We start from the raw sequence: 20781 nt of genomic DNA on the forward strand, positions 1-20781 counted from the left end.
TTGCAACATTTAAAAGGCATCTAGATGGGTATATCAATAGGAAGGGTTTGGAAGGATATGGGCCAGGTGCTGGCAGGTGGGACTAGATTGGGTTAGGATATCTAGTCGGCATGGATGAGTTGGACCGAAGGGTCTGTTTCCATGCTGTACATCTCTATGACTCTATGTGAAAAAATACTTTGCAGTGTATTTTTATATCCATATGACAATAAATCTTTCTGTTAATGTAAATCTAAATGAGTCAATCCAGGCAATGTTTAGCACTGGGTTGACCATCTTAGGAGAATCATCATTTGGCAAGACAGAATGTTGATAGGAAACAGCCTCAGTCCTTAGTCACAAAGCATTGTATTTTCCCAAGTTATACATAGTATAACTTCCCTGCTGTCTCATAGTGCAGTAACTTTCCCAGTCACACAGTCAGCACTCGCCACCTCACAATATGTAGCACCTTTCCTTTCCAAGTCTCACAATGCCATATTTTGCTCAATTTCATAGTATAATTTTCTTTTAAATATAAAGCATTTCTGAGGCTATAAGATAATAAGACAGAGATGCAGGATTATGGCATTCAGCCCATCAAGTCTGCTCTGCCATTAAATGAGATCATCACTGATCTAATAATTCTTGCATCCACTTTCCTGCTTTTTTCCCATAATTCTTGATCTCCTTGTTGATTAAAGTTTTTCTATCCTAGCCTTGAGTATATTTAATGACCTAGCCTCAATAGCGGTCCATGATAAAGAACTCCACATATTTACAACCCCATGAGAGAAGAAACTCCTCTTTATCACTGTCTTAAATATGCAACCCTTTGTTCTGAGATTAAACTATCTGGTCTGAGATTCTCCCACAAGGGGAAATAATGTTTCCGCATCTACTCTAAGAATCTTTTATGTTTCAATAAGGTTGCCTCTCATTTTTCTACATTCCAATGAGTGCAGATCTAATCCACCAAACCTCCCCTCGTAAGACAATCCCTCCATTGCTGGTATCAGCCTAATGGATCTTCTCTGGACTGCCTCCAGTGTCAGAATATCTTTTCTTAGATAAGGGACCCAACACTATTTACAGTATTCCAGTGATGGTCTGATTAATATTGTTTTAGTAAAACCTTCATACTTTTATATTCCATTCCCTTTGAAATAAAGGTCAACTTTCCATTTTCTTTCCTTATTATATATTGAACCTGTATGCTACCTTTTTGTGATTCATGTATGAAAACTCCTAAATTCCTCTGTTGTGAACTTTATGCAGTCTTTCTCTATTTAAATCACATTCAACTCCTCTATTCTTCCTACCAAAGTACATAACTTTCCATTTTCCAACTGCCACGTTTTTTACCCACTCACTTAACCTGTCTATCATGTCTCTTTGGGCTCTTCGTATCATCCTCACCATTTACCTTACCACCTAGTTTTGTGCCTGTCTATAATACATTCATTTTCCTCATCTAAGAAATTAATATGTATCATAAATAATTCTGGCCCCACACTAATTCCTATGGCACTCCTCTAGTTACAAGTTGCCATCCTAAAAATGTCCAACCCCCCCCCATCCCAACTCTCTGTCTCCAATAGTTTGCCAAACTCCTGTACATGCTAATTGTATTACCTTAAACACCATGGCCTCTCATTTTATTATCTTATCAAAAGCATTCTGAAAGTTCAAATATATTACATCCACTCTTTCCCAATTATCTGTTTTTATTTTGTTATCTCCTCAAAAACTTTTAGTAAATTTGTCAGGCTCGATTTTCACTTCATAAAGCTATGCTGACTACATTTGAGCATATTATGTATTTCTAAATGTTCAATCAATGCATCCCTTATAATATTATCTAACATTTTTTCCAATAACATGTTTAGCTAACTGACCTAAAGTTGCTACACATTGAAATGCATTTGATGCGTATATATGTTTAAATTACAAGCTTCACCAAAGATAAGTTTGTAACTGTAATTAATTCGTGAAAGCACAGATATAAAAGCTCTATTTAACAGGAGATGACTCGATACAGAGCCTCACAGAATTCTTTAGCATCCTTCTGGGCCTTTTATAGTTTTGGTAATCTCCTTCAATGAGGAAGGTACGATGCTGCACGCCATTGACAGCTGACGGGAATTGAATATTTCCTGTATTTAATAGTTCTTTAGCTGCATACAACTTTGCAATTTTTTGACTCTGTCACCTTCATGAAGCTTTATATATTGCAAGGTTATGATTTTCAATATTCAGAACATGTACAATTCATGTTTGAAAAAATATAATTGAGACAGTCCCAGTAGGTTCTCCATCAATTTAATCAGTGACATTTCACTTCAATTTAGTATTAATTATATTCTCCTTCATCTGATTATTAAATCTTTTGAATGATTTGTGACCCTGTTTATCTTTCTTCATTCCATATCACCTATAGTGTCTCAGTTCTGTGTAAAATCTTTTGCTCCTTCACTGGAAAACAGTCCATGAGTTCCTGGATAATTGATTATTTCTGGAAAAAAAAGAAAGCCTGCATTCTCTCCCTTTGTAGTGTGGAAAGGTATCTGATTTGTGGCAAGAAGATGAGAGTTACAGATTGACCAGGCCATTATTTACTTACCTATGCTATTTAACTGTGTGATCTGCCTGTATTGCTCACAAGACAAAGCTTTTCACTGTGCTTCAGTACATGTAACAATAAATTTAATTCAATTCATTTAGTAAAAAGCAAGTGTTACATGTCAACATTTAGAGAGCAGATCCTCTTAATCCTTATTCCTACTGCATTCAACCTTGGATCTGATAATTGATTTTTTTCTGATTATAAAATGCTAATACGTGACTGTGAAATTGAGTGGTAGTAAATTTGGATGTGGTGAAATTATATTCTTTGGTTTCAGCTAATTTATAATGTAGCTGAATTGAGTAATGTTTCTGCAGTAAAGGAATCGTAATAATGAAATCTGTAATAATGGAAATATGGAGTCTTAGGCTCTCTCGTACACCGGGAGAATGAAACATGTGTCTCACAGATCAGTAGCAATCATCAAACATTTATTCTCAGAACATTGACTAAGGTACAATTATATATTCTATTCCAACTATGGCATAAAATGCAGTTTCAAGTGATTCTATCCAGTCACTGGATACCCTAGGGCATTGAATGTAGGATGTTCTCTGGCTTAGAGACTTTTTGAATTACTCAAACAACATTGAGAGATTTCAGTTTTAACAGAACTGACAGTTGCTATAAATGAACTTGATTTTGTTTCTTTCTATGCGAAATTGAACTACCAGTCAGTAAAAAATATAACCAGAATCCAAGCAGACAGACAACACAACTACCATTTGAATAGATATTCTAATCATTTGGACTAACTGTATTGGGAAAGTTGGTTATATTTAATTCTTTCTGCCTACAACTTTTCATCTAGCTACATTTTGGATGATTAAGTATCTAGCACAATTGCTGCATTTTCTTCAGCCTTGCACTTAAATGTATCTAAATGTGTCTGTTATAATTTTCCTTACTGTCTTGTATGACTTTGGGAGAAGACCCATGAAAATAGTGTATGTGAATAGACAATATATTTTGCTGGTTGTAAAGCTTTGCTTCAGTGTTTCTGTGGATTTTCCATTGTCACACAGCAGTGACTGGAAATATCTTCACTGGGATTCAACTACCGAAAGCTTTTCCTAGTTATCATGGACTGATTCAATAGCATTGCACATAAGAGCAGAGCAAGTTGTACACAATGTTTGTAGCACTAAAAAGGCTGAAGCTACATTTTCCCGCACAAGAATCAGGAGCATTGGTGAAGGCTGAGTCAACTGTGGCTTTCAAAAGGCAATTGGATAAATATGTGAAGGGAAAAAAATTGCAGAGCTTTGGGGAAGCTTTGGGGGAGTAGGACCATTCGAGTTGCTCTTGGAGAGATCTTCCATGATATGATGGATTGAATGGCCTCCTTGTGTATCCATTCTATGAAGCAGTTCTAATATTTTAAAATTTCCCAACTATAGAGGGTAGTTTGTTGTATTTTCTGTCACCATCCACCCATCTGTAAGTTTCCTGTGACATTTTCAAGCTTGTGGGAAGCATATATGACTAATGATAATGAGCTAACCTCAGAATATAAAATGAAATTGTCACCTGCACACACACACACACACACCATGGGTGCTGGGGAAAAAATAAGCACTACTGCAATTAGGTGGTAATGTGGGAAAAAAGAACAGGAGTGTTTATATAAAAAAATTAGCATGAGTGTAAAGATAAAAAAAAATAACCAGGAGAATCACACAGCATTGCCCACTGATGTGAAAGGCACTGCTTGTCACTGGCCACTCGGTTGTTTCCTTTCTTCCTTGTGGTGGAAATTTGAATAAAGATTCGTGCACCTTGTGTCTTTCACTGTGTCTCACACCTGCACACACACAGCATGGGTGCTGGGGAAAAAATAAGCACTACCGCAGTTAGGTGAAAAATAAAAAAAAACAGGAATGAGAAAAGAAAAACAAGAAAAGACAAAAATATAAAATGAAATTGCAACATTTAAAAGGCATTTGGATGGGTATATGAAAATGAAGGGTTTAGAGGGATATGGGCTGGGTGCTGACAGGTGGAACTAGATTGGGTTGGGATATCTGGTTGGCATGGATGCTTTGGACCGAAGGGTCCGTTTCCATGCTGTACATCTATATGATTCTATGAAATTGTGCTCTGTTCCACTTAGTACACAGTTCATTCACAATGATTGAGCCCCATTACCTTCAGCACCAGGATTGTAAAATCTGTGTCAGAAACCCACCCAGTCTATTTCTATGAAGTTAAAGATCACATGACACCAGGTTATGGGGCAACAGGTTTATTTGGAAGTACACCCTTTTGGAGTGCTGTTCCTTCATCAGGTAGCTAATGGAGTTGGACACAGAATAAAAGATCAATAGTAAAAGATCAATGATGCAATTTATTGAACAAACCTAGATTGCTGTTAAGTCTTTCATCTTTTAGAATGGGTTGCAGGTTTCGATTCATTAATATGTAAATCCAAGAACCTCTTTCAAGTCAGATTCTTAGAGATAACTTAAGGTTTTATTTAAAAAAAGGTGATATCTCAGCTCAGACAATGCATTGAAGGTGTGAGGTTAGAGTTTGTAGAAATTCCAATCTTGAGTCAGACTGGTTCTATTTCCAAAGTAGGAATTTATAAAATGTCACATGGATTATAAAAATATTGACTGCCTACTGATTGTGTGCTTTTTGAACAAAGTAGAATGTATCGGCAAATACAAGTTTGCAAATGCAAATTCACTCCCATAGGCTTGTGTGTGTGTGTGTGTGAGAGAGAGTCTGTGTGTATGTGTGCTTGATAGAGTGTGCACCTGAGTGTGATGGAGTTATGTATGATGGATTACATACAGACTCTAACCTCACACCTTTAATGCATTGGCTGAGATGAGATGTCATCTTTCTTTATAAAACCATATCTTGGGAATGTGACTTGAAAGAAGTTCTGAGATTTATATATTAATGAATCAAAACCTGCAATCCATTCTAAAAGGTGGAAGACTTAACAGCAATCTAGGTTTGTTCAATATATTGCATCAGTGTATGACACTATGATATTTTGCTATTAATTCTGTGTCTGAGGATCCTATTCCATTAGCTACCTGATGAAGGAGTAGTGCTCCAAAACGTTGTACTTCCAAATAAACCTCTGGGAGTATAACCTGGTGTTGTGTGATTTTTAACTTTGTCCACCCTAGTCAAACATCAGCACCTCCGTATTATTTCTACAATAACTGGTGTAGATTATTTTATTTGTTAAGTAAAGCTTTTGTTTTCATTGGTCATCCTATGTAATGTTTTTATTCTGTATCAGTAAAAGTTAGCATTCCCATAGTTACAAAGACTAAAACATAGTCATTAGTAATGTCACTGAATCTGTCCATGTTGATCGTCATTGCTATCAGATATCAGTCAGAATGCATTGACTGAAAGAGTGGTAAAAGCAAGATTAATCCTAACGTTCAAAAGGTAATTCAACACATTTTCAAAGAGGACAGAAATGTCAATCCAATCATGTTTAAGCCTTCGCACCATTCCCACCCAACCTTTATATTTAACTCTTCATCTCCCCACTTCACCCCCAGGGCAAATATCATGATGTGCTGTCTCCCACCCAGAATGTTGGTGACCTTTGATGACAACCACCTCCTGGAGTGCCCCATGCCCTCTTGTGCTCTATCATCCCTCACCATTGTATGTTGAGTTGCCCCTCTCCACAATTATTGTCTCCCTGTGTCCCAGCATGTTGCATCTAATCTCCACACTTAACTTCTCTGAACTCCTAACCACAGCAGCAGCTGTGATAACTCTCCTCAACACTCAGGGAACGGACCCCAGGACTAGCCATGGTTCACTTCATTGACTGAATTGGAACAACAGACCTGGTGGATGACTAACCAGACCCCTGACTGATATCTGTGCAGCTCCTCAACTAACTTACTGCTAATCCTTAGGTGCAGGTTGCATTTGACCTGCAGGACTGACCATGATCCACTCTCTGGACTACAGTGATATCGAAACTCTGACCTACTCCCCTTGAGTGTGTCCCCTGGACTGACTACAGTCTCCTTGACTTGACGGATGACTACCTTCACCTTGGACTGCCAGACATTTGCTTCAGGCATATCCACTGTGTAGACTGCCGGCATATTATGCAGGTGTGACATTGATGTCGCATGGTGCCTTAAAAGAACATATCCAAACTTTGACTGATCATTGCTGGCAAGCATAACAATCTGCCTGACTTTTTTGTCTAAGCTAGAAGGCAAAGCATGACAGAACTACTGTGAGTCTGCGAGTTCTGAATGATGTCAAAATGTGCAAAGAGACAAAGCACGGGAAGGAGAAGTCCTGGGAGTATCCAAATAGTTACAAAATCAATCAGTGCTAAGAAGGCAAGCCGAGCCCTGAAAAGCACCCTGGGAATGCTACACAGTCCTTTGAGCAAAACAGCCTGGCAATAGCATTGCAATGTAAGCTCCAATTTGGAGCTCCACATGCTCCAGTATTAAATTGGTGAATCATATTATCAATGAGTTGAGATATATCATGCTGATGTGGTGAGGCTGGTATTTTGTCACTGCCAACCTCCATGGATGAAGATTGCAGGAGCATGCCTGTGAAGATGTTGGAGAATGCTGGTCAAGACAGATGCACAGAGGAAAGGCCACTGAGCTGCAGTTGCCAGGTAACTGCTCTGACTTTCATGGTATGAGTTGGGGCTACCTAGTTTGTCTTCATTGCTTATGAAAATAGCAACCTGCATTTAAATCAGGTGAGAATAGATGATAATGAAATGATAATGCATGCAAATAGGTCTCTTGCTGCTCACTAGTGTGATTCTCACCTAGTTGTTAACATTTTATGTGGGGAATGCAAATGTTTCTTTTTTACACTGATTCTGATCCTGCCACAACTTTCTAACTGAATCACCAATGCATACATCATTCAGGTGCTAAGGATACACAAGCCAATATAACAAATGTGTAATAGATAAGGAGAAGGGATATAAAATAATATACTAATGAAGCTGAAGAGATAACAATGTGACATTATAAAGCGTGATGCAAAGAGAAAAAAAAACTTGCTGCATTTCTGAAAAGAGTAACACAGCTTTGTTGTGAGCTCATGCCTTAGAGGGTAATTTACAAGCATGCTCTAGGAAAGTCACTCATCCAAATATATTTTAGCCAATAATGAGCAAACAAAAACTACAATTGGCATGACGATTCGCATGAATTATTTGATTTGTTTTGATTCAATTTATTATTGTCACATGTACCAAGACATGTGACAGGTATTGTTTTACAGGCTAACCAGAAGAATCATACCTTACATTAGTGTATCAGGGTAATAGAACAGAATATAGTTTTATAGCTACAGAGAAGGTGCAGAGAAAGAAATAAATGAGAGTTCCGTTCAAAGGTCTGAAAACAGCAGGAAAGAAGCTACGCTTAAATTTAGATTAGATTAGATTAGATTACTTACAGTGTGGAAACAGGCCCTTCGGCCCAACAAGTCCACACCGACCTGCCGAAGCGCAACCCACCCATACCCCTACATTTACCCCTTACCTAACACTACGGGCAATTTAGCATGGCCAATTCACCTGACCCGCACATCTTTGGACTGTCGGAGGAAACCGGAGCACCCGGAGGAAACCCACGCAGACACAGGGAGAACGTGCAAACTCCACACAGTCAGTCGCCTGAGTCGGGAATTGAACCCGGGTCTCAGACGCTGTGAAACACCGTGCCGCCCATTTGTTAAGTGTTTTCAAACTTTTGCATCTTCATCTGATGGAGGAAGGTGGAAGAGAGTATAATCAGGGTGGATGGGGTCTTTGATTATTTTGGCTGTTTTCCTGAGGTAGCAGGGGGTATAGACAGATTCAGTGCAAAGAGGGCTGGTTTTCATGGTAGACCGGGCTGAATCCAGAACACTCTGTAATTTCTTATGATCTTGGGGCAGGGCAGTTGCCACACCAAGCTGTGATGCATCTGGATAAAATACTTTATATTGTGCATCTATAAGAGACAATGTGGGCATGTCGAATTTCCTTAACCCTCTGAGGAAATAGAAGCTTTGGTGTGCTTTCTTGACCGTAGTGTTGACATGAATGGACCAGTACGGATTGTTGGTGATATTTACTCCTAGGAACTTGAAGCTCTCGATCACCTCCACCTCAACATCATTGATACAGACAGGAGAATGCCCTTCACTCTACTGCCTGAAGTTGGTAGCCACCTCCTTCATTTTGTTGACATTGAGGGATTGATTGTTTTATTTACACCATGCCACTAAGCTCGCCATCTCCTACCTGTCTCACCGTTGTTTGAGACCCAATCAATTACAGTGGTATCATCAGCAAGTTTGTAATTGGAGTTAGAATTGAATTTGGCCACACAATCGTGAATATATAAGTACTATAGCAAGGGGCTGAGTATTCCTGATGAAGGGCTTTTGCCTGAAACGTCGATTTTACTGCTCCACAGCTGCTGCCTGAACTGCTGTGCTCTTCCAGTACCACTAATCCAGAAGCTTACTGATTGTGATCGGCAGGTCAGGAAGTAGAGATCTAGTTGCAGAGAGGGGAGCAGAGCCCTAAGACCTCGGAGTTTGGAGATGAGTTTGGTTGAAATTATGATGCTGAAGGTGGAGCTAAAGTCAATAAATAAGAATCTGATATAGGTGTCCCTGTTATCCAGATGTTCCAGGGTTGGATGTAGGGTCAGGAAGATGGCATCTTTCGTGGACCTGTTGTGAGGTAGGCAAAATGAAGTGGATCAAGGCAGTCTGCGAGGTTGGTGTTAATGTGTGCCATGACTAACTTCTCGAAGCATTTTACAATGATGGATGTCAGAACCACTGAGCGGTAATCATTAAGGCACGTTGCCCAATTTTTCTTTGGCACTGGGATAACAGTTGTCTTCTTGAAGCAGGTGGGAACCTTACATCAGAGTAGGTCGAGTTTAAAGGTGTCTACAAATACTCCATCTAGCTGGTTCACTCAGAATCTGAGTCTGTGGCCGGGGACTCCATCCAAGCCAGTTGCTTTCCGTTTGTTCACTCTTAAGCAGGTTGATCTGACATCTGCAGTGGTGACTGTGGGTATAGGTGCACCCAAGGCTGAGGGGGCAGATGATTTCTCTGTTCTTCTGTTCCAAATGAGCATAGAATGCATTGCACTTATCGGGAAGGGATGTATTGTTACCAGCAATTCTACTCAATTTTGTTTTGTAGCCTGTTATATCGTGTAAACCTTGCCATAGTTGCTGCATGTTCATGCTGTTAGTCTGGGACTCTAGATTAGTCTGGCATTGTCTCCCGGCATCTCTGATGGCTTTGTAAAGTTTGTGCCTAGATTTCATGTAAAGGTCAGGCTCACCCAGCTTGAACACCTCAGACATGGACTTTTAGTAGGATGTAGCTCTCCCAGTTCTTCCATGTTTTCTTTTTGGGGAACACTCAGATTAACATCTTTGTCATGTAGTCCTCTACACACTTAGTGAAGAAGTCTGGGATGGTAGTGGTGTGCTCACTTAGATTGGCCACTGACTTCTTGAATGTGAATGAGTCCATCAACTCCAAACAGTCACATAGGAGCTTACCCATTACCTCAGACCAGTATTGTACGACTGTAGACCCTCATGTTTCAGTTTCTGCTTTTCAGCAGGAAGAAGGAGCAGAGCCTTCTGGTCTGATTTTCAAAATGAGGGTGGGGGAACAGAGCAGTAGGCATCTTTGATAGCTATATAGCAATGGTCAGGGGAGCTTGGGCCTTGGGTCAGACAGGGGATGTATTAATATCTTGGTAGACACGCCTGAAGTTGGCCTGGCTGACGTCACAATAGACAATAGACAATAGACAATAGGTGCAGGAGTAGGCCATTCAACCCTTTGAGCCTGCACCACCATTCAATATGATCATGGCTGATCATTCCTAATTAGTATCCTCTTCCTGCCTTATCTCCATAACCCTTGATTCCACTATCTTTGAGAGGTCTATCCAACTCTTTCTTAAATGAATCCAGAGACTGGGCCTGCACTGCCCTCTGGGGCAGAACATTCCACATAGCCATCACTCTCTGGGTGAAGAAGTTTCTCCTCATCTCTGTTCTAAATGGTCTACCCCGTATTTTTAAGCTGAGTCCTCTGGTTCGGCACTCACCCATCAGCGGAAACATGTTTTCTGCTGCCAGAGTGCCCAATCCTTTCATAATCTTATATGTCTCAATCAGATCCCCTCTCAGTCTTCTAAACTCAAGGGTATACAAGCCCAGTCGCTTCAGTCTTTCAGTGTAAGGTAATCCTGCCATTCCAGGAATTGACCTCGTGAATCTACGCTACACTCCCTCAATAGCCAGAATGTCTTTCCTCAAATTTGGAGACCAGAACTGCACACAGTACTCCAGGTGTGGTCTCACCAGGGCCCTGTACAGCTGCAGAAGCACTTCTTTGCTTCTATATTCAATTCCTCTTGTTATGAAGGCCAGCATGCTATTAGCCTTCTTCATTACCTGCTGTACCTGCATGCTTGCCTTCATTGACTGGTGTACAAGAACACCCAGATATCTCTGCACTGTCCCTTTACCTAAATTGATTCCATTGAGATAGTAATCTGCCTTCCTGTTCTTGCCACCAAAGTGGATAACCATACATTTATCCACATTAAACTGCATCTGCCATGCATCTGCCCACTCACCTAACTTGTCCAGGTCACTCTGTAATCTCCTAACATCCTCATCACATTTCACCCTGCCACCCAGCTTTGTATCATCAGCAAATTTGCTAATGTTATTGCTGATACCATCTTCTATATCGTTAACATATATTGTAAACAGCTGCGGTCCCAGCACGGATCCCTGCGGTACCCCACTGGTCACTGCCTGCCATTCCGAAATGGAGCCATTTATCACTACCTTTTGTTTCCTATCAGCCAACCAATTTTCAATCCAATCTAGTACTTTGCCCCCAATACCATGCGCCCTAATTTTACTCACTAACCTCCTGTGTGGGACTTTATCAAAAGCTTTCTGAAAGTCCAGGTACACTACATCTATTGGATCTCCTTTGTCCATCTTCAGAGTTACATCCTCAAAAAATTCAAGAAGATTAGTCAAGCATGATTTTCCCTTCATAAATCCATGCTGACTCTGTCCTATCCTGTTACTACTATCCAGATGAGCTGTAATTTTATCCTTTATAATAGACTCCAGCATCTTTCCCACCACTGAGGTCAGACTAACTGGTCTATAATTTCCTGCATTCTCTCTCCCACCTTTCTTAAAAAGTAGTATAACATTAGCCACCCTCCAATCCTTAGGAACCGACCCTGAATCTATCGAACTCTGGAAAATAATCACCAACGCATCCACGATTTCCAGACCCACCTCCTTCAGTACCCTGGAATATAGACCATCAGGCCCCGGAGACTTATCAACCTTCAGACCTAACAGTCTCTCCAACACCAAATCCTGGCAAATATAGATTCCCTTAAGTTCAGGTCCTTCAGCCACTGTTACCTCAGGGAGATTGCTTGTGTCTTCCCCAGTGAACACAGATCTGAGGTACCCATTTCATTCTTCTATCATTTCTTTGTTCCCTGTAATATATTCCCCTGTTTCTGTCTTCAAGAGCCCAATTTTAGTCCTAACCATTTTTTTGCCTTGCACATACTTACAAAAGCTTTTACTATCCTCCTTTATATTATTGGCCAGCTTACCTTCGTACCTCATTTTTCCTCTGCGTATTTCCTTCTTAGTAATCCTCTGTTGCTCTTTAAAAGCTTCCCAGTCCTCCATTTTCCCACTTATCTTTGCTATGTTATACATTTTCTCTTTTAACTTTATATGTTTCTTAACTTCCCTCATCAGCCACGGCCGCCCATGCCTCCTCCTGGGATCTTTCTTCCTTTTAGGAATGAACTGATCCTGCAACTTCTGCATTATACACAGAAATATCCGCCATTGTTCCTCCACGGTCATCCCTTCTAAGGTATTGCACCATTGAACTTTGGCCAGCTCCTCCCTCATAGCTCCATAGCTCCCTTTATTCAACAGAAGTAAGGTCACTTCCGACTGTACCCTCTCCCTCTCAAACTGCAGATTGAAGCTTAATGTATTATGGTCACTACTTCCCAATGGCTCCTTCACTTCGAGATCTCTGACCAATTCTGGTTCATTAAACAATACCAGATCCAGAATTGCCTTCTCCCTGGTCAGCTCCAGCACCAGCTGCTCTAAGAATCCATCTCTGAGGCACTCCACAAAGTCTCTTTCTTGAGGTCCAATACCATCCTGATTCTCCCAGTCTACCTGCATGTTAAAATCCCCCATAACAACTGTAGTAACATCTTTGCGACAGGCCAATTTCAGCTCCTGATTCATCTTACATCCGACATCCAGACTACTGTTTGGGGTCCTGTAGATGACTCCCAAGAGGGTCTTTTTACCCTTAGTATTTCGCAGCTCTATCCACACTGACTCTACATCCCCTGACTCTAGGTCCCCCCGCACAAGGGACTGAATATCCTCCCTTACCAATAAGGCCACCCACCCCCTCTGCCCATCAGTCTGTCCTTACGATAGCACGTGTAGCAGTGAATATTCATTTCCCAGGCCCTGTCCACTTGAAGCCACATTACCGGCTATGATGAACAAGGCTTTGGGGTATTCTGTCTCAAGGCTATTTGTCACAGTGTATATTTCACCAAGTGGTCGTCACTTCTACATGGGATGGAATGTAGGTTGCTGTCAGGATAACAAAAGTGAACTCCCGCAGCAGGTAGAAGGGGCAGTACTTTACTGTTAGATATTCTAGGTCTGGGGAGCAGTAATTTGCCAGGGTCGTCAGGTCTGAACACCAAGTATTGATTAGAAGGTAACCCCTCTGCCCTTTGCCTTGCCTGAGGATACCATGCAGTCTACCCGGTGAATTGAGAAGCCTTCAGGTTGTAAGACACAGTCAGGTGAAGCATGAATCACAGTCAGGTGAAATGAGCCATGTGTCTGTAAAATAGGGCACACAGCAATCTCACAAATCCCGTTGGTAGGTGAGTCTAGCTTTAAGTTCGACAAGCTTATTTTCAGTAGCTTGGATATTTGCCAGGAGCATGCTGGGGATTTGAAACAGCGTTGTTTCGGTCTCAGCTGCAAGCCAGTGTATCTCCCACATTTCCTGGGTAATTTTCCAAAGGGGAATTACCCCAAAATAAGCAGCCTCTGTATGTGCAGAATTTTATTCAGTTGATTTTCCACAGCATCTGCTAGGTGCAATATCCTGAAATCAGACTGATCTTTCACAGAAATTGAACAGAAGAAAATATCAGGCATTACACCCAGATCTTTCACTGTGTGTTTCCAACAGACAAGGTTTTTCTGCTTGTGGTATGTAGAGAGTTCACCACAGATGTATGACACTCATCTCACTTGATGGGTAAAAATTAGGTATGGGCTGATGTCGAGTATAAGCTTCCTTTATATTCAATACTGATAGCAACAATAAATTTCATATTGGATATGTATTTTATTTTTACATATTTATAGCCAGTTGGGAACAAATGCAATTTTATAATAGTATAGCTTTTCTGGTGGCTACAATTCTGAGAAGTGAGTCCTGATTGACATGACGACCATAAGAATTAGGAACAGAGCAGGTGATTTAGCGCCTCAAATCTGGTCCAACAGGTACAGTCAGTTCTTCTACAATACGATGGTTACATTCTTGTACAGCCCCATGTTATAGAAAAATCATGCTTTAGAAACAGTGCTTATAGGTATTGCTGGTATAACGTGTGTTTCATAACACAAATTGGCCGTAACACGATTGACAAATAGTGGATGCTGTTCGGATAGCACAAACTTTCTACTGCACAGGTATGGTTATTCTCTCTAGCGCAAGGTTGCACAGGAACACATCCATCACATTTTACTAGAAATGCTTGTAAAGTGTTGGCGCTGTAATCATGTTACAGCCAACACATGTTTTAAACATTCGTGCTGTGGAAACTGTATCCTCAGTTTGTCAATCGTGTTACAGCGAATTCACATTGATGAAACACGTTGTAACAGAGCGACCTGTAATTGGATTATGATTGATCCGACATTTCTCATGTCCCTTTCCCATAACCCTTGATTCTCCTAATGATCAAGAAACTATCTATCTCAGTCTTATATATACACTTGCTTAAGTGTCTTCTTCCAAGTTATTTATATATATACTATATGCCAGTTTTAATCCCAGCACTGATTCCTGTAGAACATCCCTGGTCACGGATTATGAACCCAAACAAAACCCCTTATCCCTACACACTGTTTCCTACCCATTAGCCAATTCTCTATTCATGATATTATTATACTTCCTACGTATCTTATGATTTAGTCTTGTGAGGTACCTTGTTGAATGCCTTCTGAAAGTCGAAATGCAACACATTTACTAATTCTGCAGTTACTTCCATAATAAATTATAGCAATACTTTTCCAGTAATAGAGTTTAGGCTAATCGGCCTACAGTCATCCACTTTTTGCCTCCCTCCCTTTTTGAATAGAAGTGTCAGGTTAGCAGTTTTTCAATCTCCCATTACTTTGCCAGAATGTAATGATTTTTAGAAAAGACAATCGATGCATGCATTATCTAATTGCTTGTTTGGTTTTGGAACCAACGTCAAATTAAAGAAATTTCTTTAATAACTTTTAAACCAAAGCAGCAAATTAGATTCAGTCAAGGGAACCTTGGAGATTTTGAGGCTTATAACCATGAAATATTGAAATATTAATTCAGGTAATAGCTAAAATAGGTCAACAACAAGTCATGGACTCTCCTAACTCCTGAATAATGTGGGCAATGCCAAAAATTTGGAACAATTATGTGAGATGGCCAGCAAGAAGCAATAATCCCATTTTCCAACCAAATGTTGAATAGCAGGAGATGATTCTTGCTAGAGAGTAGTGACAGGCCTATTTTGACAGTCATGGCAATGGCCTGACTTTTCCATCAGGACTAATTCCCCACTCTAGCCCCCTTTGTGAAAAATCAATCAGGAGATAGCTAACTCATAATCTGGTTGCCCCACAGTGATGGTCGGCTGGGAAAAGCCCTATTGAATCAAAGTGGGACTCCTACCAAGAGAGCTATTAGCCACTCTAATGGCCAGCCACACTGCCATTCCGGAATGTGTCTGCATTCAGTAGTGGCCTTATTCAACTTACAGAGAAGTGTCATGGAGCCTTGACATCAGGAAAGATTGGGACTTTGGACTAGGATCCTTGAAAGACCCAGTAACAGAGGAAAGGAAGAAGTAAAGGACCAGGTTTTACAGACTGGGACATATAGTGGATGGTGAAAACAATTTGGGAGGCTGTTGTCATTGCATCCGATGGCCACAGGGTGCACTCCCCCAAGGAGGTGCACTCACTTTGAGCTCAACAGAAGACCATGCAGTGAACACTACAGTCCCCTGCTCCATGTAAATCAATAATGGAAGTAGAATGAGGAATTTAAATAGCCATAACTGGCCACATATGGGTTTCAAAAGGCAGAAGCCTGGCAGTTTTGCCATCCAATGTATTGTGCAAGTCAGGTTTAAGGTTGACAAGAAGATGTTGGGGAAAACACCCGTTTTATTTTATAAGACCATGCCCCCATCTTCAAATCTGTCAGTTCCATGTGTGCATTTCTACATTTTATCTGCATCTCTGCTTTGACGGCACTTTCTTTTCATGGCTTATCTGTATATTCTTAAAAAACTAAATCTTTTGCCCATGATGTGACTGAAATGTTCTGTTGTTCTATTCCACTCACAATTCCTTCTGATTGGTTGTTTGATTTTCAACCAATACCTGCTCCTTTTTCTGACCATGAGTAGTTTTACTGCAATTGAGTTTTCAGTTTTGAAAAGAGTCTGGGATCAAAAAAATTAATTGCAGTCCCTCAAGCTATGCTGACTGGCTTGCTGAATGAATCTAGTATTTTCTGCTTGAGTTACAAAATCAAAATTGCATTTAATAAAAATTTATACAGAACATTCTATGTGCCAATAAAAAAAATCTGCAATAGTGTTAAATGTGCGTGTATGTCTACTCCTTGAAATCGTTTTAATACCTTCGTACTGATCTTTCCAACTTCCTTGTTAATATATTTATAACTCAGATGTAATTCAGAATTCCAGACTGAATTACAATGCACAGAACTAGAGAGTCTTTCTACTTATATGATATAATCGAAGTTTAGTTATAGTTTTGGTTTGAATGCAGAAATATATTGTGCATCTCAAAGTACTAAAAGTGAAATGTTTAATCAATTACCTGAGAATTTCAATTTCACTTTCAAATCAATTAAACTACTCAGAGAAAACTCATTGGCTTATCTTGAATGTATTAAACTGAAATAGCTCAACAGAGAAGCAGCATGCTAACAAGGAAGTGTGTTTGAAATACTGCTGGTTACCTTCTGGAGAGCAAACCTTGCGACTACATTTTGCTTTCTCAATATCTCACAATAACAAAACACTCCAACAGATTATATTAGTTAAGAAAAAATACCTTTCTTCATCATATGTCTTTCCAAATAATATATTTTCTCTGACATTCCCATGAAATATCCATGCTTGCTGCGACACGAAAGCAAGTGATCCATTGATAGCTACCACCCCATTGTGTAAAACCATCTGCATTAGGAGAAAAATTTCAAATTATAATTGTTCATTCAGACCTCTGGTGAGACTTTCTACCTTCCAAAATTATTGATCAAATAAAATTTATCATTTTCCTCAAAATTATTGGGTCAGAGTTTTTGAAGTAAGGCACCTTATGGTGAAATGCCACTGTAGGATGGTTCTCCCTTGCCTTTAAACTCCAACAGGAATGGTCTGCAGATTGCAGGGAATGTGAATTGCTAATTGCAGCACAGTCTCTGAAACATTGGTGAAAGACTAATTAACAATTTTCTGAATCATTCCTGATCAACGGGTTTATGCCCGAAATGTCGACTCTGCTGCTCCTCGGATGCTGCCTGACCTGCTGTGTTTTTCCAGCACAACACTTTTCAATTCTGATCTCCAGCATCCGCAGTCCTCACTTTTTCCCAATTTGCTGAATCAATTGAGTGTCATAAAAGTGAACAAAAGAGAAAAGGAAATAAGGTGAAATAAGGTTAATTGGATACAGAAAGAAAAATAAAGTAAGAGAAGAAAGAATAGATTAAACAAGAAAATGTAGGCGCAAATGATTATTAAGAAAAGCAATTTTAAAAATTGAAAATGCCAGAACAAAGCATTAAGAGAAAATAGTGAACTCAAATAATATGATTTTAAACAGAAGATAGCAATTCCAGCTGTACTGCTGAACATAGGGTGGTCTGAAACTTCCTCTGCTGCCTTCATCCAGCCAGGTATGATCCTTTAGGAAAGCAGCAAAGCCTTGTAGCTGAGTTCTTGGTCAGTGCATATCTTTCCTAACTGCTGCTTTCCTTTATCCTGGGTGAAGGCGGGCATAAACCGCCCCGTGTTTACCGTGGAGCAAGGCCCACATCAGGAAAACCAGCAGTATCCATTTTAAAGCAAACAGTATTCATTTTAAGACAGCAGCTGCCAGCCCGACCACGTGACCGGGAGAAGGGGACCCAAAGACAGATCCAAATACACATCAGACCAGACACTAGTCAGGACTGCAGACAATGGTCATGACTCACAGATCAAAACCCACCTTATAATCTCGTCAAGGTCCCAACTGACACACACCCATAACCTGATCATGCAAAACAGTCCTACACAAAAGAATGAACCTAACAGACACTTTGGAAGTAACAAAGGGGGGGTGCTAGCCTCCAGCCCTCACGGAGAGACAAGCAGATAGCACCCGGACCCATTCACATAAAGATAAACAGCAAACCATTTGTTTGTGCTGCCGACTCTCCGAGGATGGCAGGAAGCTTGACATTCACACATACTCCAGCCATGAGTACCACCATTCACACTCATTCATACCCAATCTCCTACATCCTGACTCATGAAGTATATAACTTGTAACATCGCACGGGAAATGTTAGAGCGATCGAGATTCAAACCTCGGTTGGTCTCCGCCGGCGTTACATACTTCAATAAAGTTACCGATTGTCGAACCGCACTCTGGGCTCGGACTGAGATCATTTCATCCGCGCTAACATGGGGGATTGATTGTCCTCCACTTTTACTTTCTGATGAAGCTCAATTACAGCCAAGATTGACACTTGAGGAGACTTCTTCTGACACATATGAGATAGGGTTACGGGAGGAGGGGAGTAAAATTGGGGAAGAGGGAACTGTGTTGGATTGGATCCCCAAACATGTCCTGCCATTAGGGGAATTTTATCAACAGCAGGACTTCCTTCTGGCAGGTTTCCTACCACAAGTAGTTAAAAAAGCAGATTTAAATATTTAAAAGCCCTCCAAAGAATCATTTTATCAGGCCATCAATAGTGTGCCAATGCAGACTAATCTTCCCACTGGATGGACAGACTGAAATAACTCTGTAGATGCAAGCATCCCAATACCAATCTATCTTTATTTATAACTGCATAGCCTTTGACATTAACACTGTCTTTCACTAGGTCATGCATCCAGGGGGACAAATATCCCTGACATTCAGCCTTTTATGTCAGTCAGGTCTCCCTGACTGGACCAGATTGAATTAAAAATCCTATAGTGTCACGTGCATCCAATATAAAACTGAGTGAAAAGTGTGTACTGCCACTCATTCATAATTCACCTCCATTCACTGAATTAAAAAATTAAAAAATATAGCTTAAAGTGAGGCCAATGTTTCCTTCTCCACTGCTACAGCACACCAGAGACCCACTCTGGGCTTCCTAGCCACACACCATGCCACAGAGAGTGTCCCACTCCAGGCTTCCCAGCCCACGCCATTACTGCTGTCAGAGGCTACTCCACACAGAAGAGAAAGTCTTGCTTCAGGCTTCAAAGACCAATCAAATGTGTCTGCAGCCAGGCTGCCTCTGAAAACGCCACCATTGCTCCGTATCCCATCAAAGCTGAAGAGCTGCCTTTTTTCAGGTAACTTTGAGGGAATAAAAAGGGGTAGAAGAAAAAAGAAAAGTGCAGACAAGGAGGACACTCCGAGGCACAAGAGCCCAAGTGCTGCCTACTCTGCTGATGTCATCTTGATCCAATCAGGAAACTCGTATTCTATTATGCCCATCTGGCTGACCTCATTACAGTCATTTCAGAGGCCACCAGCTGCATGTAGCCAGTCTTCCTATGGCATCCTGGGAGAGGCTTTTTTTCAAGTGGTGGGCTTTGACCAGAGAAATTATTTCAGAGATGTTGCCTCTCCATCAATGTAATTTTTATTTTTACTTAAATTTTCTTTGGCCTACCTGGACAGCAAATCACAGTAGCAGGTTGTTCTTGAATGTCCACCCATGAAATCAAAAGGCAAGTCACATTGGCCAGCCAAGCATGCGGTCGACACAGATTTCCAATCATTGTCAGGGCTCCAACCTTTATGGGAAAATTTTTCCCTACATTCTATAGGTTTTTAAAAGTTCTAACATGGGCTAAAGTGTACCTGTTTCACTATAGCTTCACTAATTTTGATAATTGACTAGTTTATATCTTTAATCACAGACAGACAAAAACATATAGATCTGATCACATTTAATAAACAATCTGATTGTGTGAATGAATTTCAAAAAAGATGTTCAGCATAATGTTTCTTTATAATTTAGAATAGGCCATTCAGCCCAACAAGTCCTTACTGACCCTCCAAAGAGTATCCCACCCAGACCATTACCCTATCCTATTACTCTACATTTACCCCTGATGAATGCACCTAACCTTCACATCTCCGAATGTTATGGGCAATTTAGCATGGCCAATTCACCTAACCTACACATTTTTGGGTTGTAGAAGGAAACCAGAGCACCCGGAGGAAACCCATGCAGACACGGTGAGAATGTGCAAACTCCACACAGACAGTCGCCCAAGGCTGGAATCAAACTTGGGTCACTGGCACTGTGAGGTAACAGTGATACCCACTGAGCCACCATGCTGCCCAATTTCTTCCTATATACGTAAGAAAACTGCTTTGATCTAAGCTTGGTATTAGCAGTTTACACTTGGTTACTAAATCAAAAATGTGCTTACCTGTCCCAGTAGAGCAGATATTAAAGAACTTTTTCCACTTCCTACATTTCCACAAACTCCTAAGAGTGACCCCTGAGAGAAAAAAAAT

General features: G+C 40.5%; 1 protein-coding gene across 1 annotated transcript in view; it reads right to left on the bottom strand.

Moving 5' to 3' along the window:
* Window positions 1–20781, bottom strand: part of abcc12 (ATP-binding cassette, sub-family C (CFTR/MRP), member 12) — a 107994-nt gene that overhangs the window by 65473 nt on the left and 21740 nt on the right. Inside the window, exons 10-11 of the mRNA XM_060838341.1 lie at window positions 20694–20765; window positions 17095–17219 (exon numbers count right to left, since the gene is read on the bottom strand). Of these exons, the coding sequence (XP_060694324.1) occupies window positions 17095–17219; window positions 20694–20765 (197 nt within the window). The remainder of the gene's footprint in view (window positions 1–17094; window positions 17220–20693; window positions 20766–20781) is intronic.

This window comes from Hemiscyllium ocellatum, chromosome 17 (assembly GCF_020745735.1).
Source record: "Hemiscyllium ocellatum isolate sHemOce1 chromosome 17, sHemOce1.pat.X.cur, whole genome shotgun sequence".
In the NCBI taxonomy this organism is placed as follows: domain Eukaryota; kingdom Metazoa; phylum Chordata; class Chondrichthyes; order Orectolobiformes; family Hemiscylliidae; genus Hemiscyllium; species Hemiscyllium ocellatum.